The following is a 20,232-nucleotide window of genomic DNA, read 5'->3' on the forward strand; positions in this document are numbered from 1 at the left end:
GATAGAAGAAGCAATTTATTAGTAACTAAAAAGGATTTGCAGCCAGTAATAGCAATCACCCTTTCCCTTCTGCGAAAGAAAGTGTGTGGGATAAAAAATATGGGCAGACACTTTGGAATCTGCCAGTTTTGCATCCAAATCCATGGACTCAAAAATTGAAGCCACAAAGTTCTGGCTTCTTTGAGAAGTGACATGCAGAAGCTTTTAGCAGAGAATGGCATCAACATCAACCACATTGGTCCAGCTCATGCACACATGGTTCACCACCCATACAACAGAACACCATCACTCTGGGGCCTACTTTTTCTTTACTTGTTTATGCTCTGCAGTCAAGGAAGAGCTGTGGTGAAATCGGGGAAGAAAAAGAATATTCTTCATTTAATATTTAGTTTGATGAAGACTGTGATGGAAAAATTTAAAATTTAACTGCATGCAAAGCCTTGCTCATTTGTCAATTTTATTTTCGACTCAATTATAAAATCTCCAAAAAATGCGTCGTCCTCTTGTATAGCCGGTCTCAATTCAATTAATCCTCTTCCATACTGAAATAGGCGTTCAGAGAAAAATGGCAACTCATAAATATAAGAATTAAACTTGGTTCAGGGAAATTTCTCAGTTCTTTGCTCACTCTGAAATAGAATGAAGGGTAACGTGCCGTGTAGTATACAATTTGATCATACTCTTCAACTCCTTTAAATATAAATTCGTCTAAACAACAATACGTAGAAAAAGAAGAACAATTTCTAACCGAGTTAGTGGCAAGGGATTTAACCACTACCGCTATATGTTATAGTGACTTTTGTTTATAATTCACTTCATTTCTAATGACTAGATTACACGGTACAATACATATCTTTCTACTTTTGCATTTAACCATCATCCATTACAATGCCCCAGCATCCTATTTCTCTGGGTTATCATTCTACTGAGCATCAGTCATAGTTTCATCCATTATAGTATTACTTTTCTCTTTGTCCGGAAGAGTCTGTATTTCATTCGTATCTTTTACCAGGCTTGAGCAGCTTTCTTTTATAGGTTCAGATTCTATTATCATATCTTTACTCTCATTGTTTGCGGAGTCTTGAGGGGTTGGCAGTGATTTGGCGCCCAAAATCTCGCTCTGCGACATAACCTCTGATTTGTTCTCTGAATTTGACATTGGAATATCCGCAGCAGATTGTTCTTCTGTGGGTGTTAGAATTCTGTTGATGTCTTTGCAAATGGTTTCTAGTGGTGAGAAATTCTTCCCTACATGAAGCTCTGCTGGTTCTCTTGCCAAAGAAGTTTGAACTTGCACATCCATGGGGTTTTCCTCGACTATCTTGCACATCTGCCAACACAGGAAATATTATTGATATAATATAGACCACCACTTCTTTAATTGAATGAAAGCGATCTTCGTGAAGCGCAGGTCACGGTACTTTTACCTCATTGTAAAGACGAACTAACTCCAATCGATTAGGATCACTATCACAAGCAGCCGAAATTTCTTCTGTAGCTGCAGAAAATGGCAGCACTACAAATAAGTGTTCTGGTCTTTCTTTCCCCCTTCTCAGTTGGGTATGCAGATAGCTTTTGTATATGGTAGAAAACATCAAAGGGGAAAAACAGGAAAGGGAAAAAACACAATAAAAAAATAACAGAAATACTGACCACATCGGTAAAACACCTGGAGAGATTATTTCATATTCTGAGGGCATTATTCACATTTGTTTAATATTAAATCTGACAACATATTAGATTTCGGAGCCTCGTGTCATATTTTAATTTTCTAGGAGAACTACTCGAGTAATCGATATTTACCCTCCGTTATCTGATGCAGACTAGGTAAGTGATTGTCTAATATAGACAAAATGTATCCAATGAAAAGAACATAGAATTATACCTATAGTTTCTACTTGCGGTAGCTGATCAATCATTTGGGTGTCAGTTTCCACTAATTTAGGAGCCTTGGGTTCACTTTTAAGTTCGTCATTTGATTTTGGATCGCCCTGCAAATAAAGTTCATTACGAAGAACGTAAGACCACAAGCAAGCCGAGAAAACAATTTCAGATACAATCATGGATTCTGTATTGATTTGTAATGCTGTAAAAGATGTGCCACTGGCAATAATTGAAAACCAAAGCAAACAAAAAGTTCCAACAAGAAAATGAATGATTTAACAGGAATGGGAAAATGAGAAGATACTTCAGCAGCAAATATTAACATCTAAAATGTTTTAAAATACCAGTAACCTTTTCGCCTTGTTGCTAATCACGGAGACAACTCTCTTATTACGGTCTTCCATTATATGTTACTAATAATTTAAAAAATACAAAAAGGAGAGTATATACACAAGGATCACTAACAGTCATCATTAATAATGTAATGTATGCCCAGCTTTTTCAGCCATAACAACGATCAATAATGCCAAGAAAATAAGTTCCCAGGTATCTAAAGTTGGGTACGTATAGAAAGGGCATTCCTCCCCTCGTGAATTTTCTAATGAGTTATTTCTTTCATTATCTTCCATAGCCCATTAAAAAAATTCTGCCATGTTTGTTATGTTTCATCTCTTATCCTAGGTATATAGCTAAATTCTAGCACTCTCAAACTACTAGTTCATTCGATTGGAAGAACCTATGGAAACTTTAATTAAAAAAACAAAGCATCTATGATCAATTTATGATTATTTAAGGCAATTATTTAAGAGAATTTAACACCATGACACTTACAAAGTACTCTTTCTGGTACTCAGCATTAAGCCCTTTTTCCAAAAGAAGAACCCTCTTTTTTATAAACTCAACCTGTCTTCTCTGCATGTCTCTAAAATGATATAATATGGAGGAGTCTTGATATAATTGTGCTTGATTCCTGGCATCACCAGAACCCTGCGCACCATCGGCTGGTATATCACTTCCACCATTTTCTCTAGATTGATTGTTGGGTACTTCGGCATTTGTCAAATTTGCACCATTTTGTGGCTGAGAACCAACTTGTCCTGGAACTGGTAAGTTTATAAAGGGAAGATTCAACTCCTGACAGATGACCTCCTGAATTTTCAGATCCTTGTCATCAACAATAGCTTGCCACCTTCCATAACCATGCCTTAGGTAGAAAGAATTGTTTAAGGAATACATCAGCAAAAAATAACCCATGCAAATTATAAGTAGAAAACTTTGAAATACCAAAGCCTATAACCACAAATCAAGTCAAACATAGCAAAGCAGATAGAAAAATGAACATGAGTTTTTTTTTTATAATTAAACCCACAAATATTTAATGGCTAATATCACAGAAGATAGGAGTATTAAAATATATACTTTAAAACAGAACGCAACAAAACCAAATCATGCTCCTCCTTCCATATCTTCGCTCCCTTCAAACCTGGATAGCGTAATAAGATGTCATCTGAAAACAATGGAGTTTGAGGATGTTGTGACGCAAACTTCACCTGTCATTCCACATCCCCAGAGTAAAAAGACACATCAGCTAGAGGGCATTTAAGTTCAAAAACACAATTAACCCCACCGCAGTCAAAAAATTAAATAAAAAAAATGAATGAACCCTGAAAGAGGGAGATGAGTTTATTGATTCAATGTCTTAGATTATCATTATTATCAGAATCAACAAAAAAGAAAGTGCGACATTATTATAAAAGAAACTATGCTTTTCCCTAAATGAAAGTCTATAACCATTTTTAAATAGGTGAACCACATGGTTCAATCATAAAGTCTACTTAACTTTGTATTGATTAAACTTTATTTTTGTATAAAAAAAACAACCATCTCACTCACAGTGACCCTTTTTATATAGTCACTTGATTAAAATCATAAATATTGAAGCATAAAGTTTCATGCTCATTATATATTTCCAAAAACACTGTACACAATGGTATCGAAGCAAATAGAGAAGTATCTAATAGTTGCACATGCATCCAGATGCTATCCCAAAACTTTAGAGTAATAGTTGAACTCATGAATAGCTTCACATGAGATGACACCAAAAGCATATTTAAAAACAAAAACACCAAAAAGATTTTGGTAAAAATATATTTAGTATGAAACAACTAACCACTCAGACTGCTAATTATGGGTTACCCACTAATCATCCTTTGCTCCTTGCAATCCAATTCAGTGGTTAATTGTCCCTAAACTGAAAATATTTCTTTTACCAAGAGTGCCTTTCTAAAAACTCTTACCGACCTACATATTGCAGAAAGACCTGGGAAATAATAATGAAAGTTCAAATACGAAAGTTCAGTCAAAACTTACCTTGTCCCTTATCAAGAGCAGGACTGCAATCCTTACAAGTACATCTTGGATTCGTAGTCCATCTTTTGGTACACCATCTGCAGGAAAATTATAAGTAAAAAAAGGAAAAATATTGGAAAATGCTAAGATAATAAACAAAGAAAAAGGGGATGGGGTTGATGCAAAAGAAGGAAATATAATGATAGCAATTAAGATCTATCACCTGTGAATGTAGAGGACTCGGTTATATCTTCAGAGATATGAGACAAGAAAAGGGTTCCATAACTGAAATAAAAAAATAATATATATATATATATATATATATATATATATATATATATATATATATATATATATATATATATATATTTATATCAATTCATTCACAAAGACCGACTTTAGGTTATCAATAAATTTTAAAAATCCATGCCATATCCATACCATATATAGATAATTACCACATCAAAAATGGAAGGACACAAGGAAAAAAAGTGAAAAATCTAACAGACCACTACAAGGCAACGAACATATTATCATGCAGGATTTCACAAAGGGATAATACTATTCTTTTTCATAGGCCAAAAGTTTTGGAAGTAACAAAATGCAACCAAAATAAAAAGGAAAGACAAACCAATGCAACGTCTTCACACACACTACCCAAATGAAGAGACAAGCAATCAATAATATATAGGTATGTCAGAAGATTGAACTTAGTAAGTACTAATTCCCATTCTGAACCTAATTTTGCGTCAAAATAGTTAGGAATGCATTAGCACAGCTACAGAGCTGTGACATCAAATCCACCCCTCTTTTGCCAAGTAAAAAAGAAAGTGACCATAAAATAAAAACTTCTGATTGTCTAAAACATCCCAAATATGGCATTAGTACAAAGAAAATTGATGTTATTACTCTTTAATTTCTTCGTAAGTCTTCTGTTTCATGCGGGAAGTAAACTCCTTCCAATCAAAATCACCAACCCCAAACCTGCAATACACACAGAGGGTGAGATAAACTATAGATATGTTCAAGTCATGAGAAACCCTTCTTCAACTCAACATATAAAGACTACATGTAGAGGAAGTAACCTCATCAAAATTTGAACAAATGCAGCCCTCTGATTTTGATTAAAACCAAGGACTCTGAATGCTTTTCCTTCACCTTCCATCAGAGGAAGAGGCTCTGTGCTATCTGCTGTTAATAAATTAAATATTGACATCACAAACAGATAATCTAGGCCCATCATATCAAAACAAAAACTTAAAAAATGACACATACTGCGAGCTTTTTTCTTATAAGGCCTTCTAGCAGTAGTAGTTCCAGTCCCAGTGGAATTTGAATCCCCATCAGTAAGTTCTGCTTCATAATTATCATCTTCACCATCAGAGCTAACATCTTCCAGACCAGCAAGGTCATCCTCCTCCACAGAAACCATCTGGGAAATCAGGGAACAATAGACACTACCTTAACAAAAGCAAGCTTAAAAAAGGATAAGGACAATGTAATACTCGCATCTCATAAGGAGTGTAATTTACTCAAACAATGGCATAAATAGTAGGATTAGATACCAGCTTCCGATTACGCTTCCCTTTTCCCAAGGCATTAAACTCCTCAACTTTATGCTCTTGATACTTGTCTCTTAACAACTCCTCCCAGTAATGTGTTCTCTCCGAACTGTTTACATTCTCTAATGCTCTTTTTTGGGCGGCAGCCTCCTCTGCTGCAGCTTCAGCCTCATCAACATACTCAAAATTTGCAACCTAAATTGTGGAATCCACTCGGTCAATCAAAAAACACAGAACCCAAAGAGAAAAACTGAATGAAAAGAAAAACGGTAATTAAATTTCATGTAGCAATTCGTTGTAACAAAGGCAAGATTGATGTTGACATAGCAAGAAAATGTAATGGAGGCAGAGTGCTCCATCATCTATCAATAACTGCAAGCACTTCTGTCAAAAAATCTCCTAATATCAAAGAAAGAACCCATACTTTAAGAAACCATTAGAATAGCATCACATCAATGGCCGCAAATTCTGGATCTGGCCATAAAATCCTTTCAAAACAAAAAAATTAATAACGAAAAAACTCGGAGGCAGCAGTGAATCTTCCAATCCAGTTCTACTTGCCAAATCAAATATTCTTTTGATTAATTTATAGGAGTCTCTAATTTCATACATTTTTGTTACCATCAAATCAAATGATAAATAACAGTAGAAACCAAGGGCATCTCTCAATTCACTATAAACCAAAGTTAAAAAAACAAAGTTAATAAGCATTTAGAGAACAAACATGTATGTGAAAGATAATGACAGTCAACCTTAAAAGCTTTCAGAAATCCATCTTCTTCCTCATCATCCAAAGTGGCCTCTTCATCTCCAACTTGATCACGATCCAGCAATCTGTTGTTAAGAAAATATACAAGAAATAAATTTCTCAAGCATATTCCTATTTTCACGTTTGAGGAAAAAAATGCTAGTTTACCTATCAATAGCAGCAGCATCATAATGGATTTGGCGGGATTTGCCAGCTTCGTCATTCTCATCTGCAAATAACTCCTTTGATCCATATCTTATAATGTCATCCAATTCTTCCTACGCAAAATGGATAAGCAAAGCTACCATCAAATCCTTTATTATGTTTTAACTTGATATGGATCAAATTTTTGATTTGTTGTTTCATTTGATGCTTAAACTCCTAATGCACGTTAGTCCATAAAATTTTAGGAAATTTCAATCCCTTGAACAAAATGTCATGTATCATGTATGAACTCAATAAATATTGACAAACAAATACAGATTTGCGAGTTGTACATAATCAGTAATTTTCCAAATGAAAATGGGGGTACAAAAAGAGATCAACATTGGACCATGTACAAAGTTGTATACAGTGTTCTCAATTTTAAATATATGAACTTTGTATACAAAAATAAGCTTTTTTATTGAGGATTTTAGTGCATTCAAACATGTATAATTCCTGATATCCACAGGAACTAACTTCGGGTATGCACAGAGAAATGAGTACTTTGATGATGTTCCTTTATCACTTCTTTTATCATCTTTTTCAGGAATATATGCCTTATCCAGTTCTAGTACTTTTCCTTTCCAACAGGAATACTTATATAGGTCCTAAATCACAACCACACTGCATATTACAGGTTTTTTCCGCCATAGGAACCTCAATCAAGAAAAAAATGTAACCAACAATCCTAAAGAAAGCTTTAACCACTCGCATTATAGCTTTGGGCTTGAAGCATGGATGATTCACAAATCCACCTACCTTGAGCTAAAATTCAACTAAATCAAAAGTAGGGTGTCAAGGATCTAATTCATCTTTAGCATAATGTGAGGTAAGGAGCAGAAGGAGATTTGGATAGTAAAGTACTGTAAAAATCTTACAAGTGCGGCAAGGAATGTGGGAAAAGCAGGTAATTGATTATGAGGGGAGGGAGGTACGGTAGGTTGGTAAACGATTCTGTTTATGTGGAATTCTCTTTTCTTTCTGCATGTTCAGTCTTTATCTCTGCTGAGGAGCTTAGAACCCCCCCCCCTCCAGTTTTCTACAATTTCAGAGTTCCTATCTCCTACCTTACTTGATTCAGTTAGAATAAAATGATTTTATGTGCATATTCCAGTACAACTGCATAGAAGTATACAAACAAATTAACACTATTGTGACCAGAAGGTAAAATAAACAAGTGACAGTGGCTACGGATAATGACAACAAGTTCGCATGCATGAATAGGAAAAAATTGATATTTCGGTCTTCAATGCTCAATTATTTGTCAATATCCATTTTCCACATGTTGCCTGCACTTCATAGCAATACTAAAACAAGCAAAGAAAAGCAAGAAGCAACTAACCTAACATAAGTCATGCTGCCTTAATAACGAGACTGCTAACTGTTAACACTTTTACAACACCTAGGTTGATATTTAGTTACCTGGTTGATATTTTGAGCCTTTAGCCTCCCCACAACTAGGTGTTCTAAAACCATTTTCTTCTTGGTCATCTGCATCATCCTCTCTTCAATAGTTCCTCGTGTTATAAGCCTATAAATTAACACCTAGAAAGCCAAAACCATTTTAGCATTTAAAAGCAACAAAAATAATCAACACTATACGCCAATGGAAAAACCTCAAACCTTGTTAGTTTGTCCGAGTCTGTGAGCTCTAGCCATAGCTTGTAAATCAGCATGAGGATTCCAATCACTACATAAGAACGTTTCCAACAATGAAAAATTGGATTTATTACACCAAAATAGAAGATTAATCTTTCAGCATCATACAGATTGTCCGCACACAACAAAAAACAAAGACTATGATGAGGACCCCCTGTTGTTTAACTCAGCCAAGAGGTCGCAGAGCATTCCCCATACTATTGTACATATCCATTATATGGAAGCGGGCAAATGCGTATACTGATTGTGCAGAACATTTTATCCAAGCATTCTGGAGGTGCCCATGAATTGATCTAAAAAATGCCAATTTATGCGCTAGAACTAGTGCAAATTTATTTAAACTAGGGGATGTTGTTTAAGAATGAAAACAAGTGATCATATATACATGATACAGTTTTATAAAGCTTGTCTTCAGAAGCTATTGAATTTGGGCTTTTTTGATGGGGTGTTTTATTACTTTATAATCATCGTAAAGTTTAAACACATCATTTAATTAAAAAGCACATTAAAAGAAATACATAAACACAAATAGGTCTTAAAATAGCCACCAGCTCTATTTAGATCGTTTCTAAAAGAATTACTGGAACAAGCAATGCAAGAATTTTGAACTCCCTTTCAGTATAAATCACACATCCGTATCGAATCATAAAACATCAAATTGCATCTATCCTCGTATCTTTGAACAGGAGAAAGCAGAACATATAAACAAAATTCCTCAGGAAGTGTTCACTAAAAATTATGCTTCTTCTGTTTGGACCTCATTTATAGGTAGTCTCCACAAACTTATCTGATGGCATCTTTCCGAAAACACTAAAAAATATTGAATGAGAAATTAAAGGCAACCCAACCAACATTATATGTCAAATATAGAAAAGCAAGACAACATGATCAAGAGGTTGCTGTCTCAGATGGCAACTAACTTTCAATAACCATATATGAATTCGCCATGCTTACAAGCTGACAAACCCAAAGCACTTCAACCTTTTCACACTCAAGTAAGCTATTACCAGTCTAATAGTGTTAAAAAGTAGAGCTTAAGATTAACTCCATCACAATGCACATGTATAACCAATACAGATGTCATTCCCAAAAACAATGAATAAAATAAACACAAAAAAATAGCAAGAAAGTGAAAGATAATGAGCACATGACACACAATGGATCTCGACAATGAATGGCCAGCCACCAATACAGCTATTTTCATTCACTTTTGCCAGTAGAAAACGTAAACATAATGAAAATAGGAGTAGTGGTTGTGAAAAGTGAAGATATAGTTTATGTTTTAACCAAAAAGTACAAAAACCTCCAGACAATAATTTAAAGAAAACAAAAAGAATCACAGAAATTTAAAGGCTCACCTATCATATATAATAACCGTGTCAGCAGTTGCAAGGTTTATCCCCAATCCCCCAGCTCTAGTAGAAAGAAGAAAGCAAAATCTTGAAGAATTTTTGGCATTAAATCGATCTATCCGAACTTGTCTTTCAGCTCCACCAACCTTGCCATCAATCCTCTCATACTGCCAATTCTAGTTTTATTTTTTTCAAGGAAAAGAAAAACAAGCTGACATTATGCTGAAAGAAATCAACGTTAGAAAAAATTATGTTGATAAGACAATAACCTCTTAATACCTTGTAAGTACAGTAATCTTCAAGCAAGTCCAGCATGTGCTGAAATTGGGAATATATAAGGACTCTATGTCCTTGCTCTTTAAGTTTGACCATCATCTTGTCCAGCAATTGCAGCTTCCCTGACGATTCCAACAGCTGTCTGTCAAGCAGAATCAAAAGGAAAATCAATAAGAACATTAATTAAATCCAAGTATAGTACAAACTATACCAAAATAATGCCTTCCAACATGATAACATAATTTCACTTTGGTTACAAATTATAACAGGCAAAAGCTACTAATTTCAATAGTAAAGAAACAAGATTTAGCCCAAGATAAGCAGAGAACCCAGTATTTCTGATCAATAACCACAATAAAAGTCTAAAACAATGAGATTAGAGCTTACTTGTATGCTTCTTTTGCATCATCAATATCTGGTTCCACTCCTTCTAACATGTAAGGATGACAACAAAGCTTCCGCAATTCCATAACAACATTGATAAGAGAAATCTGATTCAGAAATAGATATAAAAAACAAACACCAATACCATTAAGATGTATTGTCCTTTACTTATGAAGCTAAGATTAGTGATAAACAAAATAGTCAGTTCATCAAAGCATCAATCTTGCCTGAGCACCACCACGACGAGTTAATATCTGATAATTACGGGTCAAAATTGCCTTATAATATTCTTTCTGTTTGCTGCTCAACTCAATACGTAGAATAAGTTCCTTTTTAGGAGGTAATTCCTTCATGACATCTTTCTTCACTCCTGCAGGGACATTAAAAATTTGAACTCAGAACATGGTAATCCACGTTTCTATAAACAACTTATCACCAACTTAGTTATTTATATGACAAGATATCTGAGAGCTCTCTTGAAATTTCCATTAATGCAAAAATTAAAACCACCACATCAAATTTATCGGATTCTACAGTATCCCTCTGCACTTCAATTTAGAGGCCTAGCATTAGACCAAACAATATTAATATCCTTCAGCAATCAAACATCAATCTCTGACTAAAAGTAAATTCAATAGATTAATTGACCAATTTCAATATGTATCATTCCAACAACTGCTATTACTTTAACAACAACCAGTTACTTTTCTTCAGGTTGAGAGATAGATAAACGTCCTATATGAATAAAAAGATCAACAACTTCTACAAGTATCCTACCACTTCACTTTCCAGAATGATTGCAGAGACCAAAAGTTATACAACAACAGGATTACTTCAGATTGCAGATTGAGAAAGGAGGATAAACATCAACTCATTTACTTAATATTGACTGATAAGCTTGATGCAATACAAGCTCCTGAATATTAAACAAAATTCTAGGATGTTCTTTAAGAGAAACTTCTTGACACCAAAGATCTGGTAAATTTGACGTATTACAAAGACGTATCACAAAACATTACTGTTTATTGTTTTAAAGAAACATGTTACAACAACATAAAATTAGTACAAGAAGAAATACATACTTCGCAAGAGATGTGGAGCCAACATTTTATGAAGCCTTGAAATCTGCTCCTCTTGATTGATATCCCTAAACTCTTCCTGGAACTCCTCTAAACTTCCAAACTACCAATATTAAAAAATAAAGTCTGTAAGATACTAAATTTTCATCAGCCGATTCAATAACTTAATTCACGGTTTATCTTATAGAACATTCCTCATACTAACCTTCCCAGCGTCAAGGAAATGCATAAGCATAAAAAGCTCATCCAAGTTGTTCTGAGAGGCATCAGACAAACTAACATTAGTACATTTAGACTTCCAACAGATATGTTACCACACTTCAAATCTATAACGTCCATTAAAAGGTAAAAAGCATACCAGACAAGTAGAGTTCACAACCCAGTAATTAAACAGAAATTAATATATTAAAAAAGATTGCATGACTGTTGCTGTAAACACAGATACAATATATAAACTTAGTAAAGCCTCACAAAAAGCATAGGCAGTATAATCTGACTTTAGGTATTCCTTCAAAAACTGATTGACTTATTTTACAGAGGTTGAGCTCTTATTTGTGGTAAAATATACTTTTCGGTTGACTTATCTACCTGTTGACAAATAAAAGGTGTGATGCAATGTGCCCCAGAAGGTGAGAAAGCTCAATCTACTAGTAAACGAAAAAAAAAAAAAAAGAGCAGAGAACATGAGAGGAGACAATGCTATGAGCACAACCTACTAGTAGAATACTTAATAGAGACAAGGGAACCGTCTCTAGGCCAAGCTAGCTTTGTGAGAGGAGACACGGCACTGGGTAGAGAAAGATGCTGAAGTAACTGTAAACGTGAAGATTAGGGCCAACGATATGTTGCTATTTTTAATTTCTGACTAGAGGAAGTGATGAGACGAATTATTTTCACTTTCGAAACTTGTAAAAAGAAACTGACCCTAGTATCAAGATTTTCAAAATGGGCAGGTACAACCTCAACCAATCTGGTCGGAAGTGGACATGTGTAATTGCATCTGTGCAATTGCAACTACAATGATAATAGAACAATATAACAACATTATCTCTTCAAAATAACGTATCACAACCATTGGTCTATACAAAACATATATTGAAGAGGCAATTTCCATGTTAAGGAAACAAAAATATTACGCTGTTTGATTCTACAATCAAGGAATCTCAAGTTGAATATATTAAAAACCTAAATTTTTTTAAGGGAAATATATGTGTAATTTGAAATTCAACAAGCGTCCAACAATTTCAAAACCCACGTACAGTACAAGGAGCTTAGTATTAGCCAAAAACCGAAACACAATTTTCCAAACAAAATCCAGCCATCAGACACAAAAAACAAGAAAAGAAAAAACATGATTCAATAATCAATAATGGAATGTTAGGGCATAATCCCACAATAAACCATGATGAAAAATTACAATGAACCTGAAGAGGAGTTCCGGTCAAGAGAACACGATGCCTGCTAGAATATTGCTTCAGTGAGGAAAATAATTTAGAATCCTTATTTTTCAGACGGTGACCTTCATCGACTATCTGCATTCGCATATATATGTCAGGTTATCAGTATTGCGAAGAAACTAGAAAGATCACAGTAAGTAACAGGCATGTCAAATAGAATCATACCATGCACTCCCATTTTATAGGTTTGAGTGATGTTGTGTCAAAGTTGATCATCTCATACGATGTCAAAAGAACATCAAACTTAATCCTCTCTTGCTTGTTTTCACTAATTAGCTGACCAGATTTCTTTTTCTTGATCTTCTTTTGTTTCTTTGGAAAGTAAAATTCATACTCTCTTATTACACTACGAGCTTGGGCAGATCCAACATACATTAGCTGCACAAACAAACATAATTAAAAGAGTAACTACCTAAATCACATATTATAGAGAATATACCCGTACACATACCACATTCATATGAGGTGCCCATGTTGCGAATTCACGTTCCCAATTTCGCAGAGTTGAAAGTGGAGCAACCACCAGATGTGGGTAGACACCCTCTTCAAAAAGGGATGCCAGGAAAGCAATACTTTGTATGGTTTTTCCTGCAGGTGAAAAACTCGGTTATCATGGTGCAATCATATACTTCTCCAGAAATTCCAAATCAAGGTCAAAGGGGGTGAGTACAACCAATTAAAGAAGGGAAAGGATCCAAAAGGGTCGGTTGATCAATGCACTTTGATTGAAAGGTTCAGCTATTATGTACCACTAAAAGCCCTCATTGTTATAAACCCAAAGCATAGAAAGAAATGAGAAAACACTTTTAACAACAATAACAGGAAAAAATCTACCCTCCAAGGGTTACCCCTGCTACAACCAAACCACTCTATTTTATTCTTTATTCCTTCACATGTAAACCTTCCAAACTTGATTTTGCGCTGAGGCATGTGCCTAAACTTATTGAGGATTGTAGCATGCCATTGCTTAAAGAACGGTGTAAAATTCCCTCGCCCAGACATTTAATAACCAAAAATTAAAATGGCAAAAATAGACAGGGAAAAAGAAAGAGACTACATACCAAGCCCCATTTCATCAGCAAGTATAACATGAGTCTGCTTGGACCAAGAGAATCGTAAGAAGTTCAAGCCTTCAAGCTGATATGGGTGCAATGTACCTTCATTAAGGTGAAAAAAAAGAAAGAACATGTAATCTAGACCATTGAATTAAGAAAAACATTCCAGAAGGATAAATAACTTAAAATAACATACCACCTGAGAGAAACTCAGGGCTGTGTTCATAATGTTGAAATTCTTTCTGCTGTTTCTTCAATTCAGTATCATCTTTAACACTCTGTTTATGTTTACTAGAAGAAAATTTACTGGATCTAGACCGAAATCTATTGAATCTTTCTATTTCTGGCTGAAATGCAGAAATATCTGACTCAAACTCCCAATAACACTCATCATATGGAAGTTCCTTCCACTTCACAAGGTATTCTCTCTCATCATCATCACCCCTGTACCATTTAAACCACAAGGTCAAGAAAAACATGCAAGCATCAACATTTCTGGAGGCAGAAATACAGTTAAGATTAAGGAAACTATTAAGACACTGGGTTAGCAGTGTCATCATTCTCTCATAAGCTATTATAAAATATGATGATGCCAATTATTTTTTTAGGGGGGTGGGGCAGTAAAATATAAAGAGAAGTGCAAAAGAAAAGGAGGTGGTAGAAAAATACAATTGAACACTTCCTCCAAAAAAGATACCAAAAGAAATCACTTTCAGCTGATACTATATTATTTTCCATTGCTTGACTAGAATAGAATCCCGTATGATTCATCACTAATAAAAGAGGGGAAGAATTAAAGAAACACTGAGAGCAAAACGAAGGTTCAAAATTACTGCTAGAAAATATTAACCTTCAAAATCACACACACATGCACATAATACACACAACCAAAGTCAAGAATGATAATTTGAATCTGCCCTCACATAAGTCAGGCAACACACCTACATCATTAGAATTCCTGTTAAACTTTTTAATTGTCACCAAAAATACCTGCAAGAAAGTATCCGGTCAACTGTAGTCCATTCAGGTCGAATGGCAACAAAGTCATCATCAGAAGTATTGATAGATGCCATTTTCTGATGGAAGTTGTTCACCTTTGTCTTTAGACGAGGATGAGTCTTAAATGCCTTCAAAAACTCTTTCTCCGGCACCCTAAAGAAGAAATAAATAAATATATGCAGCAGGTAAAGAGATAATACACAAAAATAACAAAATGTTAAAAAGAAAACAAAAGGTTAAAAGGTGGCTTCAAAAGAAAAATAACTTGCATAACAATACTGGAAATAAAAAGTTGAAGTCAACACATAAATAGATAGAACAAGAATGAGGAATGAAAGTAACCCATAATAATAAGCATGCAGAAGGTTTACTGGACATATGAAAAATTGTAACACAGTGAAGGATGAGTTCCTACAAATTTACCATGTGCAGTGCAGATATGATAGGCCTTTCCACTTAACAAGGTATTGTTTAACAAAAATTTGTTTTGACCCTAATTTTGTGGCATCATTGTCAGCAGCAGTAGTAGGTCGCATCTCACAATCTAATATCTTGTCAATATCATTAAGTGGGCTAACCTGCAAAACATATATACACACATAGATAAGTATTGCTCTATCAGTAAGAAGAAATCTACTGCAACTGTCACCAAATATAAACACTTACACATTCAGGGCATCTCCAGTTGTCTGGAAGGGGTCCTTTAAGGGGTGGAAGTAAACACCTAGGATGGTAAGCATAAGTGCAAGTTTCACAACTCACAAGATTTTCATTTTCACCGCAGGCTTGACATAAATCCTCTTTCTGTGGAGAAGAAGTGAAAAATAAAAACAGGGGAGGATAATGCATGAAAAACATTTACTTTTGTAAAACAATAAATCCAAATCTGCAATGAAGCAAACTAAATTAAAATGTTAAATACAAAACATTTACAGATAGACGTCAACTGGTATTACTAACATGAATAATAACATACATTCTTAATGTATAATAACATAAACCTTTCACTATTTTATCACTGAATAGCAGAACTTTGTTAGATAATAGAAAAAGAGAAATACAAGAGAAGAGACTGGTAAACTTAATAGATAAACCAAATGAATGAAAAAAAACAAGAAAAGAAACAACAAAACGTATCAAGTAAACAATGGTTGCAAATCTCTCCTAATATCCAACAAAAAGAAGTTTAAATTCTTAAATAGCCACAATCAATTGTTTACAAAGAAGCTAAGAAGACAACTCCCTGTTATTTGTCAGAATGGGTTAAATCTATGTTGAGAAAATAAGCTATATTAGTGTAGTCAGCAGCATCTCTAACATTCTGAAGCAAGAACCTAAAAGGAACGAACCATTTGGCAGGTTGTGGAGCTGCCCCTTCAATGAAGCAAATGCCTCCAAGACTCATAATAGAGTTCAGTTTGATAGAGAGAAATTGTAACTGAATTATTATTCTGATAAGTCAGATACAAGAGGAAAGTTATCTTTATATATAGACAGACCTTAGGGGACAAAGTGTACAGATAACAGTACTACAGAAAAGGGAAAGCCTGTACATGTATCTCTAATTCTACACCTCTATTCAAGTGAGTTGTGCCTTTAGCACCTTACTTAATAACTGAAAATAAAATCGAAAGACTGCCATCTAGCTTGCTAAATGTGATTTAGCTGGTAAAATGGTCAGAATAATACAAAAAGTAGTAATAATAACTAATGGTCATTCTTTGGATCTCTTAGTTACACCCCACGCGGGCTTAGAAGAACTGTAATTTGAACATTTTTAAATCATCAAGAACTTCTCAAATTAGACACAATTCTAATACAAGGTAACAGCACAGACAAGTATATGAGTTGCTTTTGTTACAGTTAACTATTGCCTATCAGTCACCACCCAAAGCATTGAGCAGTGCAGTGAACTATATAGAAAAACAGCTCAAATGAAATCATTAAAGCAAAAAGAAACATACCGCATCAGTTCTCACTATTCTCTCCAACTTTTCCTGTGTTGTCCCGGATTTTCTTGGCAAAAAATCAGCATCGTCATCTGACTCGTCAAGATTATAAATTGGCCTGCGATCTGATCTTACGCGTAGCCTCTCCACCAAACTACTCATGTTCCGCCAAAATAATTGAAATCCTGAAGTAAACAAAAAGAAAGAATTATGGGTAGATTCTATCAACAAAACCTTCGGTCAATTTTTCATAATGAACCAAGAATCAGCTAAGGAGGAAAATTCAATTGAGAAATTTCAAATGAAGTTAGTGCTATCCAAGACCAATTGGCGATCTGGATTTGAGAATCCTTTTAGATTCTTCATTGATAGAATGGTAAGAATTTGGGAAAGAGGGATTTCTGGACAATGGAAAGGAATGGAAAGATCGAAAAGTTGAAAGAAGAAAGAATATTTTGGTTCAACGTGTAGAATAGCAGAGCATTTAATCCAGACAAATATAGAACCAAAATAGATGGTTTTATATGTCTTATCAGTTCTTACTCCAAAATTGAGACCGATTATTCAAATAGGTGGGGTAAATTAATGAGCCCGAATATTATAAAACTAAACAAAAACTTTTCGTAATTATTATTGCTCTTGCCGACGTCCGTCTGATTGGTTACCGATTTGGTGTCTAGCAAGAGCAAAAAGATTCTATCTCTCCTCAGTGTTTTTGTATCCCCCTTATATGTCAGCTCTCAGGACTATAGGCCTAAAAATCCGGTTACGTGGCGAGATGGCTCCGCTTTATGAGGGATAACTTACCGTTATGGCATCTTCACCCGCCACCTCCGCTTTATGGGGGATAACTTACCGTTGTATTACCTCATCTGTTGATTGATATTAATGGGCCTCTAACGCCGTGCTTAATGGGCTTCATGATCGGACGTAGCTCGGGCGCGCCTGGACACTACAATTATTTATGTTCAAAACAAAAAATGACAGTAGGCCAATCAAAGGGGAAAGGAGATGTTTGAATAAACATAATTCCCTTTTTTCAAGGTCTTGTAATTTTAGAGGATAGGAGAACATGAATGTTTTAATATGTTCTATCAACACATTGAAAAGATTAAACTATATATCATTGAGGAAGTAGGTCAACATTTTTTGTTGGCAAATAGGGGTTTCCAAATGCATGTTCAAGAACATATTACTTCTTGGATTGTAATTGAAAAATGGGTTTACAATCAGAACCAAAGGGTCAAAATCCCAGATTCCTCAAGTTGAAGGATAAAAGTATTATCCTTTAACATATTTTCTTGCCCAAAGAATGATTTACCCACATAATGCCAACCAAAGAATGATTTACCCACATAATGCCAACAAAGTTATTGCTTGAAAATATACATAAGCCAAATAAATGTAAATGTCGGCAAATGCCATAAATGCTGCTTCATGACAGATACATCTGAGATAAATTTAAAAGCAATTACCTAAAGCTTGCAGATATAAAATTATTTTAGTCCTTAGACATACAATAAGTGGGTTGGGATTTATTTAAACTAGGGGAAACCTGGATCATTGTTTTCTGTTTCCAGGAGATGTACAAATTATTTTGCACGAGTAGTACTCCAGAAAGCTCCAGAACCCATCCAAAGGAAAGAGAGAGACTCAGGTGGGTTCATGTTTTAATAGTTGAAACATCAACTCCGACACATTGTTTATCAAAGCTTACGATTTAGTACATATTAAGTAAAAAAAAAAAAAAAAACATTCATTGAAAAATTAAATATTAAGTATAGGCACGTTCACAATACCAACAAACAGATTTCTGTAACTATTTATGTTCCTTACTAACACGATTGTGGTTCAATTGCTCTAAAAAAATTGACTGAAGTCACTGAATGAATTTGAAGGAAAACAGTATGAAAAACCATTTGCGATATCTGTTGGAACGAAGAAAGTAAACATATCATTAATTCATCACTTCTATATCTAAATTAGCAACTAGTTCAAGTCACTCCCCGGCGTAGTCAGTCTACATGAGAAGTTTGTTTAAACCAAAAACAACAACGAACATTGCAAATACAACTACAAAACTGTACAAATAAGACAGCATCGTACTAAAAATGTGCGCAAAATTCCGCACACAATTCGCCACTGAAACGAACAAAGTAAAGGAGAAAAACGGCACTATATAGTTAATTCGTGGCGAACATGCAAGGTATTCCCTGCGAACACTTCCGATTTACGAAAGCAAAACAGAAACCCTAGATGGGTCAAAACCCGTCCACCATTTCCGGAAATGGCTACTAGCTGGATTCACAAGATAATCGGTGATTTTCGGAACTTACAGTGACCGAAGTGAAGTGTGAAATGAAAATTGACAGCGAGAAATACCGTAGATTGCGATATTTTCCGGCGATCTGGAAAAAGGAGTTTCGGAATTTCGCGGGAACCGAAACCTGGGAGCGGAGAAAAGAAAAGAAGAGAAAAAACAAAAATGAATAAATGGAAATAAATAAAAATAAAAAAAAAGAGGCGGTGAAGGGAGAACAGGAATGGTAGACTCACCAGGACAGTGACGAGATTTAACAGCCAAGCGGAACCTGTTTATATCGAAAATTTGGAAAAACAACTAAACAAGCTCTGAAATTTTAAGGGTAATTAATATCATAAGGAATATTAAAAAAAGTTGGTAGACGAAAGCACACTTGCAATTTTTTCCCCAAATAAAAAAATAAATACGAAATTAAGCAATGATATTTTAAGAGGGCAAAATTACAATCCTTGCACCTAAGTTTTATTTTTTGTCATTTCTGAACCTGTTAGAATTTGATAATGGGATTCTAATAAAAATATGTAAAATACAATTTAACAGAATTTAAGCATAATACAATAAAATGCTTTTTACTCTATCATTTTACTACATATTAGTGTTGCTGTAAATTTGTTTAGTTTACAATAATTAATTTTAAAATATAAAAATAACAATATAAATGCACAAAAATTAAACGTGTTTAAATATATAGAAAAATTAGCTTTTGAAAAAAAAAAAGTTATGATAATCGATATAAGTGAGTATGAGTGAATATGAAAATGTGATTGTAGTTCTTCATAAAATATTGAGTATTTATAGGTTTAGTCCTGTAAATTATGTTATAAAATAGATAAATAAAAAATTCACCACATTTATGATAATCAATATGATAATAACATCGTATATCATTTAATTAGATTAACGGTGCATTTTGTTAATATATAGTATAAAAGAATATTTATGATATAACCAA

At 34.4% G+C, this 20,232-nt stretch overlaps 1 protein-coding gene across 2 annotated transcripts; it reads right to left on the bottom strand.

Annotated features, from left to right (window-relative positions):
• Positions 1-659: 659 nt before the first annotated feature.
• PKL (chromatin remodeling factor CHD3 (PICKLE)) lies at positions 660-19,590 on the bottom strand. Of its 2 annotated transcripts, XM_028048799.2 has the most exons (32): positions 19,514-19,589; positions 19,340-19,404; positions 16,973-17,142; positions 15,675-15,812; positions 15,432-15,586; positions 15,000-15,161; positions 14,206-14,453; positions 14,016-14,111; positions 13,406-13,542; positions 13,120-13,332; positions 12,922-13,029; positions 11,703-11,753; positions 11,501-11,600; positions 10,646-10,788; positions 10,422-10,525; positions 10,038-10,176; positions 9,765-9,934; positions 8,371-8,437; positions 8,170-8,292; positions 6,712-6,821; positions 6,548-6,629; positions 5,799-5,990; positions 5,509-5,665; positions 5,319-5,424; positions 5,143-5,217; positions 4,457-4,518; positions 4,255-4,331; positions 3,304-3,434; positions 2,716-3,088; positions 1,886-1,991; positions 1,428-1,498; positions 660-1,330 (listed from the first exon to the last, which is right to left on the bottom strand). In XM_028048799.2, exons 3-32 carry the CDS (start codon positions 17,117-17,119, stop codon positions 923-925), a joined length of 4,251 nt encoding a protein of 1,416 aa, XP_027904600.1. In that variant the 5' UTR covers positions 17,120-17,142; positions 19,340-19,404; positions 19,514-19,589; the 3' UTR covers positions 660-922. The 2 variants fall into 2 exon arrangements, with proteins under 2 accessions (XP_027904600.1, XP_027904597.2); XM_028048796.2 differs by having other exon boundaries at positions 5,319-5,665; positions 19,514-19,590.
• Positions 19,591-20,232: the final 642 nt, after the last annotated feature.

Source organism: Vigna unguiculata, chromosome 9, assembly GCF_037176805.1.
Source record: "Vigna unguiculata cultivar grain cowpea cultivar isolate G323 ecotype 2 chromosome 9, ASM3717680v1, whole genome shotgun sequence".
Lineage (NCBI taxonomy): Eukaryota > Viridiplantae > Streptophyta > Magnoliopsida > Fabales > Fabaceae > Vigna > Vigna unguiculata.

Coding starts and splice junctions, on each gene's coding strand:
- PKL (XM_028048796.2), bottom strand. CDS start 17,119: ATGAGTAGTTTGGTGGAGAGGCTACGCGTAAGATCAGATCGCAGGCCA. Junction 11,754..12,921: donor TGACCGGAACTCCTCTTCAG/GTTCATTGTAAT, acceptor GATGCCTCTCAG/AACAACTTGGATGAGCTTTT. Junction 3,435..4,254: donor TGCTCTTGATAAGGGACAAG/GTAAGTTTTGAC, acceptor GTGGAATGACAG/GTGAAGTTTGCGTCACAACA.